The 16,804-nt window shown below is 46.6% G+C and overlaps 1 protein-coding gene across 1 annotated transcript in view; it reads left to right on the plus strand.

The window, feature by feature from the left end:
• Window positions 1-16,804, plus strand: part of LOC130283435 (FRAS1-related extracellular matrix protein 1-like) — a gene marked incomplete in the record, with an annotated part of 184,651 nt that overhangs the window by 42,207 nt on the left and 125,640 nt on the right. Inside the window, 3 exon segments of the mRNA XM_056532930.1 lie at window positions 3,516-3,683; window positions 5,039-5,247; window positions 15,970-16,063. Coding sequence (XP_056388905.1) covers window positions 3,516-3,683; window positions 5,039-5,247; window positions 15,970-16,063 — 471 coding nt within the window.

The raw sequence follows: 16,804 nt of genomic DNA on the forward strand, positions 1-16,804 counted from the left end.
GGGGCTCCAGGGGCGGGGCTGACCACACTCAGGTATATATGGGGCTCCAGGGGCGGGGCTGACCACACTCAGGTATATATGGGGCTCCAGGGGTGGGCTGACCACACTCAGGTATATATGGGGCTCCAGGGGCGGGGCTGACAACACTCAGTTATATATGGGGCTCCAGGGATGGGCTGACCACACTCAGGTATATATGGGGCTCCAGGGGTGGGCTGACCACACTCAGGTATATATGGGGCTCCAGGGGCGGGGCTGACCACACTCAGTTATATATGGGGCTCCAGGGATGGGCTGACCACACTCAGGTATATATGGGGCTCCAGGGATGGGCTGACCACATTCAGGTATATATGGGGCTCCAGGGGCGGGGCTGACCACACTCAGGTATATATGGGGCTCCAGGGGTGGGCTGACCACACTCAGGTATATATGGGGCTCCAGGGGCGGGGCTGACCACACTCAGGTATATATGGGGCTCCAGGGGTGGGCTGACCACATTCAGGTATATATGGGGCTCCAGGGGCGGGGCTGACCACACTCAGGTATATATGGGGCTCCAGGGGCGGGGCTGACCACATTAGTGTATATATGGGGCTCCAGGGGCGGGGCTGACCACACTCAGGTATATATGGGCCTCCAGGGGCAGGGCTGACCACACTCAGGTATATATGGGGCTCCAGGAGTGGGGCTGACCACATTAGTGTATATATGGGGCTCCAGGGGCGGGGCTGACCACACTCAGGTATATATGGGGCTCCAGGGGTGGGGCTGACCACACTCAGGTATATATGGGGCTCCAGGGGTGGGCTGACCACACTCAGGTATATATGGGGCTCCAGGGGTGGGCTGACCAAACTCAGGTATATATGGGGCTCCAGGGGTGGGCTGACCACACTCGGGTATATATGGGGCTCCAGGGATGGGCTGACCACACTCGGGTATATATGGGGCTCCAGGGGTGGGCTGACCACACTCGGGTATATATGGGGCTCCAGGGGTGGACTGACCACACTCAGGTATATATGGGGCTCCAGGGGTGGACTGACCACACTCAGGTATATATGGGGCTCCAGGGGCGGGGCTGACCACACTCAGGTATATATGGGGCTCCAGGGGTGGGCTGACCACATTCAGGTATATATGGGGCTCCAGGGGCGGGGCTGACCACACTCAGGTATATATGGGGCTCCAGGGGCGGGGCTGACCACATTAGTGTATATATGGGGCTCCAGGGGCGGGGCTGACCACACTCAGGTATATATGGGCCTCCAGGGGCAGGGCTGACCACACTCAGGTATATATGGGGCTCCAGGAGTGGGGCTGACCACATTAGTGTATATATGGGGCTCCAGGGGCGGGGCTGACCACACTCAGGTATATATGGGGCTCCAGGGGTGGGGCTGACCACACTCAGGTATATATGGGGCTCCAGGGGTGGGCTGACCACACTCAGGTATATATGGGGCTCCAGGGGTGGGCTGACCAAACTCAGGTATATATGGGGCTCCAGGGGTGGGCTGACCACACTCGGGTATATATGGGGCTCCAGGGATGGGCTGACCACACTCGGGTATATATGGGGCTCCAGGGGTGGGCTGACCACACTCGGGTATATATGGGGCTCCAGGGGTGGACTGACCACACTCAGGTATATATGGGGCTCCAGGGGTGGACTGACCACACTCAGGTATATATGGGGCTCCAGGGGCGGGGCTGACCACACTCAGGTATATATGGGGCTCCAGGGGCGGGGCTGACCACACTCAGGTATATATGGGGCTCCAGGAGTGGGGCTGACCACATTAGTGTATATATGGGGCTCCAGGGGCGGGGCTGACCACACTCAGGTATATATGGGGCTCCAGGGGCGGGGCTGACCACACCCAGGTATATATGGGGCTCCAGGGGTGGGCTGACCACACTCAGGTATATATGGGGCTCCAGGGGTGGGCTGACACCATTCAGGTATATATGGGGCTCCAGGGGCGGGGCTGACCACACTCAGGTATATATGGGGCTCCAGGGGTGGGCTGACCACACTCGGGTACATATGGGGCTCCAGGGGCTGGCTGACCACACTCGGGTATATATGGGGCTCCAGGGGCGGGCTGACCACACTCAGGTATATATGGGGCTCCAGGGGCGGGCTGACCACACTCAGGTATATATGGGGCTCCAGGGGTGGGCTGACAACACTCGGGTATATATGTGGCTCCAGGGGTGGGCAGACCACATTCAGGTATATATGGGGCTCCAGGGGTGGGCTGACACCATTCAGGTATATATGGGGCTCCAGGGGCGGGGCTGACCACACTCAGGTATATCTGGGGCTCCAGGGGTGGGTTGACCACACTCAGGTATATATGGGGCTCCAGGGGTGGGCTGACACCATTCAGGTATATATGGGGCTCCAGGGGCGGGGCCGATCACACTCAGGTATATATGGGGCTCCAGGGGTGGGCTGACCACACTCAGGTATATATGGGGCTCCAGGGACGGGCTGACCACACTCAAGTATATATGGGGCTCCAGGGGCGGGGCTGACCACACTCAGGTATATATGGGGCTCCAGGGGCGGGGCTGACCACACTCGGGTATATATGGGGCTCCAGGGGTGGGCTGACCACACTCAGGTATATATGGGGCTCCAGGGACGGGCTGACCACACTCAAGTATATATGGGGCTCCAGGGGCGGGGCTGACCACACTCAGGTATATATGGGGCTCCAGGGACGGGCTGACCACACTCAAGTATATATGGGGCTCCAGGGGCGGGGCTGACCACACTCGGGTATATATGGGGCTCCAGGGGTGGGCTGACCACACTCAGGTATATATGGGGCTCCAGGGGCGGGCTGACCACACTCGGGTATATATGGGGCTCCAGGGGCGGGGCTGACCACACTCGGGTATATATGGGGCTCCAGGGGCGGGCTGACCACACTCGGGTATATATGGGGCTCCAGGGGCGGGGCTGACCACACTCGGGTATATATGGGGCTCCAGGGGCGGGCTGACCACACTCGGGTATATATGGGGCTCCAGGGGCGGGGCTGACCACACTCGGGTATATATGGGGCTCCAGGGGCGGGCTGACCACACTCAGGTATATATGGGGCTCCAGGGGTGGGCTGACCACACTCACTACTGGCATATATTGGGGTCACTATTTAGCAATTGGATACTTTTTCATTTTACCCTAATACTCCACATTCACATTCCAACTCCTCACACCCAGAAGAGTATTATAGAGATTGTCTCATGCGTACACCCCTACACCCCTAGAACCCCTCCCCCCCCCCCCCCCCCGCTTTCACGATTTTCTAACCAATTCAGGTCCACGTTAAGGATCCTTAGATTTTATCACCAGCCATAGATTCCTCCTGCAGCGCCCTCTATAGGGGATACATATTTATATAATCTAGAGGCCGGGCATGGCTACAATTTCTTTTGTATGATTAATCTGATACATTGTATCTCTTTCTGTTATATCGCTGTGTCCCCTCCCCCAGAAAGCTGTGGACAATCTGAAGGTGGCGTACATGCCTCCCATACAGGACATTGGTCCTGACCCTCTTCATGTCCAGTTTGAGTTTTCGGTCAGTGACCAGCATGGCGGATGGCTGATAGGACTCATATTTAACATAACCGTCCTTCCAGTGGATGATCAAGCGCCAAAGGTGAGCGCCATTACATCTTCTATAAATAATACGATGATTCTAATCATGAAAAAGTGTCATAATGGAAACTGTTTAAAGGGGAACCCCTTCAAACTGAACAACAATCTGACCTGCTACATCATACTACAGAGCAGGAGGAGCTGAGCCGATTGATATACAATGTTGTGGAGAGAAGATTCAGTATAACTTGACTTTTAAACTCCGTAATTCCAGTGGGCGGTCCCAGTCAGTAATTGATAGGTGTCTGTGGCTAAAGGGGTGTCCCTGTATCATAAAATTGTATTCCTGACAGGAAGTTGTGTAGTCCTTTCATTGTCAGTCTGGTGTGGTGTCAGCAGATCCTGGCTCCTCCCTTTCTCCCGACAGGAATTTGTGTAGTCCTCTCATTGTCGTTTGTGGTGTTGTCTCAGCAGCTCCCCGGCTCCTCCCGTTCCCCAGAGACAATGCATCATCCTCGGCTGTCTCAGAAGGTCTGACTTGTTCTAGTCTCTAAACTCTACCCCCTGATAGTCACCAACTCTGACTATCCCCTACAGCAGTGGTCTTCAACCTGCGAATCTCCAGATGTTGCAAAACTACAACTCCCAGCATGCCCGGACAGCCAACGGCAGTCCGGGCATGCTGGGAGTTGTAGTTTTGCAACATCTGGAAATGCACAGTTTGGAGACCACTTCCCTACAGCATATGTCATCATATCCCTGTTATACACTCATATATATATCTATATTTGTACATATATAGATAGAATAAGATGTGGTTACAGCATGCTGCCTTGTACTGGACAATGCCACAGGCAGAGGAGCACACAGGGAATGAATACAGCAGGTGCAGAAACCTTACTCCTGTAAATTTTTACCATGAAATGAGATGTTCTGCAGCAGCTCTGGGCAGTGATTTAGCAGGTGTGCTTTGGGAGGAGAGTAGGTAGAGTGGGAGGACTGGGATGAAGAGCTGAAGGAAAGCAATGCATGCTGGGAATCGTAGGACTGAGCAACTATTTAACTTGGAAGTACAACTAGGAAGTTCAGGACGAAGACTCCCAAAACAAATGGATTATTTCTGGTCCGTGAACAGGTTTGGACAGGATAACAATGCTGTTTGCTCCTGCTGCATTCTTATTCCTTTAAGTACCCGGAGTACCCCTTTAAGTGATTCTGACCGCTGAACTCCTTAACACAAGAAATCCAAAGGATTTCAATCAACAAATTATAAGTTGCATTGAATGTTTTCCCTCAAATCTATCGATCCGCTCGGCTCCTTCCGCTCTATCACATGATAGTGGAGGAGGTGCGGAGACCCCTGAGCACATTATAACCGGCCCCTGTATGTACTGATCATTGTATTTGTTCTTTCAGATTTCCACCCACCCTGTGAGGACAGAGGAGGGGGCGAGCTGTCTGATCACTGCAGAAAGTCTTATCATTTCTGATGAGGACACAAAAAGTGAGAATCTCCGAATTATCCTGAAATCTGCCCCCCAGCATGGAAATGTGGAGCTTCAGGGAGTCCGAATAAATGAGGGGAGCAAGATCACCGCGGAGGAGCTGCGAACATTCAGAGTCCGGTACGGGATCAACCATAAAATACAGTAGAGTTATATCAGAGCGAGTAAATGGGAAGATTGGGGGTCAGTATCCTGTACCCCAAGTGTTATCATCCTGTACCCCAAGTGTCATCATCCTGTACCCCAAGTGTCATCATCCTGTACCCCAAGTGTTATCATCCTGTACCCCAAGTGTCATCATCCTGTACCCCAAGTGTTATCATCCTGTACCCCAAGTGTTATTATCCTGTACCCCAAGTGTCATCATCCTGTACCCCAAGTGTCATCATCCTGTACCCCGAGTGTCATCATCCTGTACCCCGAGTGTTATCATCCTGTACCCCGAGTGTTACCATCCTGTACCCCAAGTGTCATCATCCTGTACCCCGAGTGTCATCATCCTGTACCCCGAGTGTTATCATCCTGTACCCCAAGTGTTATTATCCTGTACCCCAAGTGTTATCATCCTGTACCCCAAGTGTCATCATCCTGTACCCCAAGTGTTATTATCCTGTACCCCAAGTGTCATCATCCTGTACCCCAAGTGTCATCATCCTGTACCCCAAGTATCATCATCCTGTACCCCAAGTGTTATCATCCTGTACCCCAAGTGTCATCATCCTGTACCCCAAGTGTTATCATCCTGTACCCCAAGTGTCATCATCCTGTACCCCAAGTGTTATCATCCTGTACCCCAAGTGTTATTATCCTGTACCCCAAGTGTTATCATCCTGTACCCCAAGTGTCATCATCCTGTACCCCAAGTGTTATTATCCTGTACCCCAAGTGTTATTATCCTGTACCCCAAGTATTATCATCCTGTACCCCAAGTGTTATCATCCTGTACCACAAGTGTTATCATCCTGTACCCCAAGTGTCATTATCCTGTACCCCAAGTGTTATCATCCTGTACCCCAAGTGTTATCATCCTATACCCCAAGTGTTATTATCCTGTACCCCAAGTGTTATTATCCTGTACCCCAAGTGTTATCATCCTGTACCCCGAGTGTCATCCTGTACCCCAAGTGTTATCATCCTGTACCCCGAGTGTTATCATCCTGTACCCCGAGTGTTATCATCCTTTACCCCGAGTGTTATCATCCTGTACCCCAAGTTTCATCATCCTGTACCCCAAGTGTTATTATCATGTACCCCAAGTGTCATCATCCTGTACCCCAAGTGTCATCATCCTGTACCCCAAGTGTCATCATCCTGTACCCCAAGTATTATCATCCTGTACCCCAAGTGTTATTATCCTGTACCCCAAGTGTTATTATCCTGTACCCCGAGTGTCATAATCCTGTACCCCGAGTGTCATCATCCTGTACCCCAAGTGTTATCATCCTGTACCCCAAGTGTTATCATCCTGTACCCCAAGTGTCATCATCCTGTACCCCAAGTGTTATTATCCTGTACCCCAAGTGTCATCATCCTATACCCCAAGTGTTATCATCCTGTACTCCAAGTGTTATTATCCTGTACCCCGAGTGTCATCATCCTGTACCCCGAGTGTCATCATCCTGTACCCCAAGTGTTATCATCCTGTACCCCAAGTGTTATCATCCTGTACCCCAAGTGTCATCATCCTGTACCCCGAGTGTTATCATCCTGTACCCCGAGTGTCATCATCCTGTACCCCGAGTGTCATCATCCTGTACCCCAAGTGTTATCATCCTGTACCCCGAGTGTCATCATCCTGTACCCCGAGTGTCATCATCCTGTACCCTAAGTGTTATCATCCTGTACCCCGAGTGTTATCATCCTGTACCCCGAGTGTCATTATCCTGTATCCCGAGTGTTATCATCCTGTACCCCGAGTGTCATCATCCTGTACCCCGAGTGTTATCATCCTGTACCCCGAGTGTCATTATCCTGTATCCCGAGTGTTATCATCCTGTACCCCGAGTGTCATTATCCTGTATCCCGAGTGTTATCATCCTGTACCCCGAGTGTTATCATCCCGTACCCCGAGTGTCAGCGGGTCCTTGTCTTGTAGTTTCTATTATAATGCAGATTTGCGGCAGATGTTTCCTGTGGATTTCCCTCTTCATCTGGTTGGCGATCTTCTTGCTGCCGGTTGATGCAGAATATTCTGCAGTAAATGGTTCCTCTATTTATAGTTCACTTTAGAATTATTGTCTGATCCTGCGGGCGGCACAGACTGTTCCCTTCTCAATATGAATATGATCTGAATGAATGTGACGCTTTTATACATTCAGTCGTTGTGTTCAGTTACTTGTACCTTTTCTCTTATTTTAGGACAGTTGCCTGTCTCTTATCCCTCATGACCCGGGATTTGCCCTTTTACATTATATAGATTTCATATACGGGGCTCAGGAGTTCTCAACACTTAACCATCTATCATACAGGAGAAACCGGAGGCTCCTGGGTCCTAAAGTAAATCTGTAACAGGCAACATGGAAACCCCCTAAAGCTGTACCCCTGATATAATTCATGGCTTCCCATTGAATGATTGAGCACAGTATATACTGTATTTCTGCTGTAGTGTTGTTGAGTGGGGGAGGTAACTTCTCTCTACAATAACAGTGAGACTCCCAGCAATGAACGAAAGGGATTGCACCTTGAGACTCTTCCAAATTTTCACCCCTCTTGCACTATATGGGCTTTTCTAGCTCTCTGTTTGCAAAAAAAAAAAAAAAAGAGAACCCTTTGGAGTTACCTGGAATTTTGTATTAATTACTACAACAACTACAAATCACTACTCTGAGCACAGTGAGTAAACATCCACAGTGCAGGGGGTAAGAGATCCCTTTGGAATTCCCTGGAATTAAAGGGGTACTCCGGTTAAAAACTTTTTTTTTTTAAATCAACTGGTGCCAGAAAGTTAAACAGATTTGTAAATTACTTCTACAAAAAAAAAATCTTAATCCTTCCTGTACTTATTAGCTGCTGAACTGTCCAGGACAGCATATGTTTGCTATGGGGATTTCCTTTTACCCTGGACAGTTCCTAAAATGGAAAGAGATGTCAGCAGAGAGCACTGTGCTTGTGATGTCAGCAGACAGCTCTGTGTTTCAAATGGAAAAGAATTTCCACTGTAGTATTCAGCAGCTAATAAGTACAGGAAGGATTAAGATTTTTTAATAGAAGTAATTTACAAATCTGTTTAACTTTCTGGCACCAGTTGATTTAAAAAAATAAAATAAAAAAGTTTTTCACCGGAGTACCCCTTAAAGCATTGATTACTAATAAAATAGCAAACGGAAGGAGTGCAGTAGCCGGCCCTTCAATAGGAGCACTTGTGTAGCTAGATACATGCGGACCAAGCTGACAGGGTGGGAACCAAATATGGGACCTGCAGCAGTGCTGACACTAATAGAGTGAGGCAAATATCATGTGTGGAGGAACAAAGAATGTCGCACTCACCGGTCCAGGAAAAAAACTTCTTTATTGAAGACTAGTCAGCGGGCGTATGGATCAGCTTAGCAGGAGCGTCTCCACGGGACGGATGGTATCCAAAAGAGCGTCAGCAGATGAAGTGTGCTTAGCACACGAAACGGATACAATCCGTCCTGTAGAGACGCTCCCGCTATGCTGATCCGTACACCCGCTGACTAGTCTTCAATAAAGAAGTTTTATCCTGGACCGGTGAGTGCGACATTCTTTGTTCCTCCACGCATGATAATTACTAATAAACTGTGTTCTGGTTGTTTTCGAAGTCCCTATTATAGACAAATACAATGTAAATAAAATAATACACACATACTGTTGTACTTACTATGCATCCCTTTTATTGAGCGAATTCAGTAAACATCCACAGTGTAGGAATTAAGAGATCCCTTTTATTGAGCACATTCAGTAAACACCCACAGTGTAGGGATTAAGAGATCCCTCTTATTGAGCACATTCTGTAAACATTCACAGTGGAGGGATTAAGAGATCCCTTTTATTGAGCACATTCAGTAAACATCCACAGTGTAGGGATTAAGAGATCCCTTTTACTGAGCACATTCAGTAAACATCCACAGTGTAGGGATGAAGAGATCCCTCTTATTGAGCACATTCAGTAAACATCCACAGTGTAGGGATTAAGAGATCCCTCTTATTGAGCACATTCTGTAAACATTCACAGTGGAGGGATTAAGAGATCCCTTTTATTGAGCACATTCAGTAAACATCCACAGTGTAGGGATTAAGAGATCCCTTTTACTGAGCACATTCAGTAAACATCCACAGTGTAGGGATTAAGAGATCCCTCTTATTGAGCACATTCAGTAAACATCCACAGTGTAGGGATTAAGATATCCCTCTTATTGAGCACATTCAGTAAACATCCACAGTGCAGGGATTAAGAGATGCCGATGCCTTTCATTGAGCACATTCAGTAAACATCCACAGTGTAGGGATTAAGAGATCCCTCTTATTGAGCACATTCTGTAAACATTCACAGTGGAGGGATTAAGAGATCCCTTTTATTGAGCACATTCAGTAAACATCCACAGTGTAGAGATTAAGAGATCCCTCTTATTGAGCACATTCTGTAAACATTCACAGTGGAGGGATTAAGAGATCCATTTTATTGAGCACATTCAGTAAACATCAACAGTGTAGGGATGCAGAGATCCCTTTTATTGAGCACATTCAGTAAACATCCCCAGTGTAGGGATGAAGAGATCCCTCTTATTGAGCACATTCAGTAAACGTCCACAGTGGAGGGATTAAGAGATCCCTCTTATTGAGCACATTTAGTAGACATCCACAGTGTAGGGAGTAAGAGATCCCTCTTATTGAGCACATTCAGTAAACATCCACAGTGTAGGGAGTAAGAGATCTCTTTTATTGAGTACATTCAGTAAACATCCACAGTATAGGGAGTAAGAGATCCCTCTTATTAAGCACATTCAGTAAACACCCACAGTATGTGGGGAAAGACAAGCAAACCCTTGAATCTTGTAACCTGTAGATCCTCCTTCAGCAGAAAACATCTGTAGTTTCCAGTAAAGTTCTGACTGTAATCAAATATGGATGCCATGGCCTTACCTTAAGAGGGCGCTGCATGCAAAGCAACCCAGAAATATTGATAAACTGCAACACATTTGCCCATAGGAATAATCCAAAATTCTTCCATAATAATGTGCAAATCTTATCTGTTCACAGAAATAGCTTGTTGAAGTTGATTGATGCCAAAGGAGATTTTCAGTTATTAATTTCAGAGGGTTAATTACTCTTTCTGCCCCCACTGTGGATGTTTACTCAATGTGCATATTAAAAGACATGAATAGTACAACTTTCTGTGTGTTATTAGTTTAGTTACATTGGGGGAGATTTATCGAAACCTGTGTAGAGAAAAAATAGTGCAGTTGGCATGGCAACCCATGGCAACCAATCAGATTGCTTCTTTCATTTTTAAAGAGGCCTCAAAAAAATAAAAGAAACAATCTGGTTGCTATTGGCAACTGCACTACTCTTCCTCTGCACAGATTTTCTCCTCCATTATGTTTCTCTATACTTGAACAATTAGAACACATTTTATTAGCAATCATTGCAGAAAACCAAGGAATTCTTCTTATTTTTCTGCCTGCACTGTGGATGTTTACTCTCTGTGCTCAGTAAAAGACTTGATCAGTATAATTATTTGTGTTTGCCTATAATTGTGACTTAAAGAACAATCAAAAGATGTATTAATAGTATTAATTAATGCAAAAATCCAGGGAATGTCAAAAGGTTCACTTCCTTCTTATGAGGGAGTCTCTGGTATTATTTGGGGATATGCCTGTGGGCGGAACTCTTGGTGGCATATTAGGATTTTTAGGACTTATGCGGGGATATAAGGCTGGTAAAACCTCTTATCCCCATTCATAATGCAATGAGGTGTCTTAGGGGTTAAACAAACACAAAAATAAATTTTGTATAGCTAATTTATATTAGTAATTAAGTACATTATTCCTAACCAGGGTGCCTCCAGCTGTTGCAAAATTAGAACTCCCAACATGGGCAGACAGCCTTTGGCTGTCTGGGCATGCTAAGAATTGTAGTTTTGCAACAGCTGGAGGCTCCCTGGTTAGGAAACACTGGCCTTTGGCTGTCTGGGCATGCTAAGACTTGCAGATTTGCAACAGCTGGAGGCAACCTGGTTAGGAAACACTGGCCTTTGGCTGTCTGGTCATGCTAAGACTTGCAGATTTGCAACAGCTGGAGGCAACCTGGTTAGGAAACACTAGCCTTTGGCTGTCTGGGCATGCTGGGAGTTGTAGTTTTGCAACAGCTGGAGGCACCCTGGTTGGGAAACACTGGATTTTGGCTGTCCGGGCATGCTGAGAGTTGTAGTTTTGCAACAGCTGGAGGCACCCTGGTTGGGAAACACTGGTTTTTGGCTGTCTGGGCATGCTGGGAGTTATAGTTTTGCAACAGCTGGAGGCACCCTGGTTGGGAAACACTGGCTTTTGGCTGTCTGGACATGCTGGGAGTTGCAGTTTTGCAGCAGCTGGAGGCACACTGGTTGGGAAACACTGGCCAATGACTGTTCGGGCATGCTGGGAGTTATAGTTTTGTAACAGCTGGAGGCACCCTGGTTGGGAAACCCTGTCTTTTGGCTGTCTGGACATGCTGGGAGTTGTATTTTTGCAACAGCTGGAGGCATCCTGGTTGGGAAATGGAGGGTGATAGAAGGTATGAAGTGTATTGTAGTTGCAGCCTTCATGTGTTTCTATAGGGTATATACTGCCCCCTGTAGGATAGGTCTGTCCCTGCAGGTGGGGGTTTCCCACTATGACACTTTATGACTTTATCAGTCATTATACAATAACAGAAGTAATAAAATGCTGCACAGATGCAAAGGAATAAACCAAACACTGCATCACAAGAGATAATAAAAAATCCTGCCATCTCCTGAGACGCACAAGCATATTGTTTGCACTGATTGAGCAGAAGGGTCTCCTCATCCCATTATCAGGGACCACCACAAAAGCACAGCGGGGGGTTAGCAGTGAAAGAATGGCAATTCCCATAGGTTCATCCGTGTTATGGTGTTGGAGAAAGGAAAATAAGGAAAAACATCCCACCCTCGAGATGTGCCGGGGGGACAAGCTGGTCCCTGTCACTGAGAGATAAAGGGGGGCTCTGACCTGTATTCACTGGGACTAAAAGAGGACCCGGCCCACAATTATCTGCAGTGACAGAGAGGTCTGAAAGGAATCACAGGCAACATTTTAGAGTTATTTGTATTAAAGGGGTATTCCAGGAAAAAACTTTTTTATATATATCAACTGGCTCCAGAAAGTTAAACAGATTTGTAAATTACTTCTATTAAAAAATCTTAATCCTTTCAGTACTTATGAGCTTCTGGAGTTAAGGTTGTTCTTTTCTGTCTAAGTGCTCTCTGATGACACCTGTCTCGGGAACCGCCCAGTTTAGAAGCAAATCCCCACAATAAACCTCTTCTAAACTGGGCGTTTCCCGAGACACGTGTCATCAGAGAGCACTTAGACAGAAAAGAACAACCTTAACTTCAGAAGCTCATAAGTACTGAAAGGATTAAGATTTTTTAATAGAAGTAATTTACAAATCTGTTTAACTTTCTGGAGCCAGTTCATATATAAAAAAAAAGTTTTTTTCCTGGATAACCCCTTTAACCCCTTAAGGACACATGACGTACTGGAACGTCATGTGTCCACTCCCGATCTATAACGCGGGGCCACGGCGTGGCCCCGCGTCATAGCGGTTCGGGCCCGGCCTCTAACAACGGCCGGGACCCGTGGCTAATAGCGCGCGGCATTGATCGCTGTGCCGCGCGCTATTAACCCTTTAGACGCGGCGTTCAAAGTTGAACGCCGCGTCTAAAGTGAAACCGAAAGCATGCCGGCTAGCTCAGTGGGCTGTTCGGGATAGCCGCGGTGAAATCGCGGCTTCCCGAACAGCTGACAGGACAGCGGGAGGGCCCCTACCTGCCTCCTCGCTGTCCGATCGCCGAATGACTGCTCAGTGCCTGAGATCCAGGCATGAGCAGTCATGCGGCAGAATCATCGATCACTGGTTTCTTATGAGAAACCAGTGATCAATGTGAAAGATCAGTGTGTGCAGTGTTATAGGTCCCTATGGGACCTATAACACTGTAAAAAAAAAGTGCAAAAAAAAAGTGAATAAACATCATTTAACCCCTTCCCTATTAAAAGTTTGAATCACCCCCCTTTTCCCATAAAAGAAAAAACACAGTGTAAATAAAAATAAAAATAAACATAAATGGTATCGCCGCGTGCGGAAATGTCCGAATTATAAAAATATATCGTTAATTAAACCGCACGGTCAATGGCGTGCGCGCAAAAAAATTCCAAAGTCCAAAATAGTGCATTTTTGGTCACTTTCTATATCATGAAAAAATGAATAAAAAGCGATCAATAAGTCCTATCAATGCAAAAATGATACCGTTAAAAACTTCAGATCACGGCGCAAAAAATGAGCCCTCATACCGCCCCATACACGGAAAAATAAAAAAGTTATAGGGGTCAGAAGATGACAATTTTAAACGTATAAATTTTTCTGCATGAAGTTATGATTTTTTCCAGAAGTGCGACAAATTCAAACCTGTATAAGTAGGGTATCATTTTAATCATATGGACCTACAGAATAAAGATAAGGTGTCATTTTTACCGAAAAATGTACTACGTAGAAACGGAAGCCCCCAAAAGTTACAAAATGGCGTTTTTTTTTTCAATTTTGTCTCACAATGATTTTTTTTCCCGTTTCACCGTAGATTTTTGGGCACAATGACTGACGTCATTACAAAGTAGAATTGGTGGTGCAAAAAATAAGCCATCATATGGATTTTTAGGTGCAAAATTGAAAGAGTTATGATTTTTTAAAGGCAAGGAGCAAAAAACGAAAATGCAAAAACGGAAAAACCCCCGGTCCTTAAGGGGTTAAGCAGTTTGTATCATTGTTGCCATTCACCACTAGGAGTGCTGTTTTACAGAAGTGTTTTCCAATTGGGGTGCCTCCAGCTGTTGCAAAATTACAACTCCCAGCATGCCCGGACAGCCGTCGGCTGTCCGGGCATGCTAGGAGTTGTAGTTTTGCAACAGCTGGAGGTCCATAGTTTGGAGACCCAGGTTTCATAGCAGTGTTTTCCAACCAGGGTGCCTCCAGCTGTTGCAAAACTGCAACTTCCAGCATGTCCGGGCAGCCGATGACTGTCCGGGCATGCTGGGAGTTGTAGTTTTTCAACATCTGGAGGTCCATAGTTTGGAGACCTTGGCTTCATAGCACTGTTTTCCAATCAGGGTGCCTCCAGCTGTTGCAAAACTGCAACTTCCAGCATGACCGGGCAGCCGATGACTGTCCGGGCATGCTGGGAGTTGTAGTTTTTCAACATCTGGAGGTCCATAGTTTGGAGGCCGACCTTGGTTTCATAGCAGTGTTTTCCAACATGGGTGCCTCCAGCTGTTGCAAAACTACAACTCTCAGCATACCGGGGCAGCCGACGGCTGTCTGGGCATGCTGGGAGTTGTAGTTTCTCAGCATCTGGAGGTCTATAGTTTGGAGACCTAGGTTTTATAGCAGTGTTTTTCAACCAGGGTGCCTCCAGCTGTTGCAAAACTGCAACTTCCAGCATGTCCGGGCAGCCGATGACTGTCCGGGCATGCTGGGAGTTGTAGTTTTGCAACATCTGGAGGTCCATAGTCTGGAGACCTTGGCTGGAGAGTCACGAGTTGGGTAACACTGCTCTATGGTTCAATATTTGGTGGCGAGCTTAAAGGGAACATGTCATCAGAAAGTGGCCTATTGCCTAAAGCAAGTATTTATGTTAAACAGATTTTTTTAATAATTTTTGGTGTTTTTTTTTTCTCTCTAATTTTCCGTTTTACTATCTGGATAATAAAACAATCCTGAATTATTGCAGTTCCCATTCTGGCCACTATGCCTAAATATGAGCTGAGACTTCCTCAGATACTTGAGTATAGATAATAGAGATACACACAATAGTTGTTGCTCACAGGTCAGCCCCCTCTCCCCCTGTAGAATCACCTCTGTAAAGATCACAGAGCACGTCCAGACACCTCTCCCATTCATTTCAATGGGACAGCTTAAGTCTATTGTTTGCTACGTCCATGTGGTTTGTTGAAAAGCTTATTTTTAAAGGGTACCTATCATCAAAAAAACTTTTGATATATTATAGATTAATGTATGCAGAATAACTTTCCTATAGCATGTTATTAAAAAATATGCTTATTTCTATTTAATTTTCCAATTTGAAAAAATGACCACTAGGGGTCTCCCTACCAGTCCTTTCTTATAGATTTCAGACTCATGCTGGAGTCCTAAATCTCAGACTGCAGCCGGGACACAGACAAACTCCCTGGAGGGGAGCAGTGCTGAGTTTGTCTGTGTCCCGGCTGCAGTCTGAGATTTAGGACTCCAGCATGAGTCTGAAATCTGTAAAAAAAAAAAAAAAAAAAGGACTGGTAGGGAGACCCCTAGTGGTCATTTTTTCAAAGTGGAAAATTAAATAGAAAGAAGCCTATTTTCTAATAACATGCTATTGGAAAGTTATTCTGCATACATTAATCTATAATATATCAAAAGTTTTTTTGATGAAAGGTACCCTTTAACTACTTTTTGTGGCCGCCTCCCTAATAATGTACTGAAAATGAAATAGATAAAAAAAATACAATTTGTAATTAGAAACAGATTAGAAAAAAAGAACGTGTTTCCGTATCTGTCTCTAATCTAGGGGATACATACCCTTTAAGTCAATGTATGATGATACATACCACTTTTTATTTGCAGGTACCAGCATGATGACTCCGAGTCACTGGAAGACACCATGGTCTTTACGGTTACGGATGGAATTAACTCTGCGGATGGAGAATTGCAAGTTCAGGTGATTTACAATTGGTACTATTGGTAATTATTGGTACTGTATGTGCCTCCAGCTGTTGCAAAAGTATACCTCCCAGCATGCCCGGACAGTCATCGGCTGTCCGAGCATGCTGGGAGTTGTAGTTTTGCAACATCTGGAGGTCCATAGTTTGGATACCTAGGCTTCACAGCAGTGTATCCCAACCAGTGTGCCTCCAGCTGTTGCAAAACTACAACTCCCAGCATGCCCGGACAGCCATCGGCTGTCCGGGCATGCTGGGAGTTGTAGTTTTGCAACATTTGGAAGTCCACAGTTTGGATACCTAGGCTCCACAGCAGTGTTTCCCAACCAGGGTGCCTCAAGCTGTTGCAAAACTACAACTCTCAGCATGTTGGCCTATATAGTAGTATATACACTGCTATAAAAAAAAATAAAGGGAACACTTAAACAACACAATGTAACTCCAAGTCACTGACCCTTCTGTGAGATCCCACTGTCCACTCAGGAAGAACACTGATTGACAATCAATTTCACATGGAACAGACAACAGGTGGAAATTATAGGCAATTAGCAAGACACCCAAATAAAGGAGTGGTTCTGCAGGTGGTGACCACAGACCACTTCTCAGTTCCTATGCTTCCTGGCTGATGTTTTCGTCACTTTTGAATGCTGGCGGTGCTTTCACTCTACTGGTAGCATGAGACGGAGTCTACAACCCACACAAGTGGCTCAGGTAGTGCAGCTCATTCAGGATGGCACATC

Source organism: Hyla sarda, chromosome 7 (assembly GCF_029499605.1).
Source record: "Hyla sarda isolate aHylSar1 chromosome 7, aHylSar1.hap1, whole genome shotgun sequence".
NCBI lineage: Eukaryota > Metazoa > Chordata > Amphibia > Anura > Hylidae > Hyla > Hyla sarda.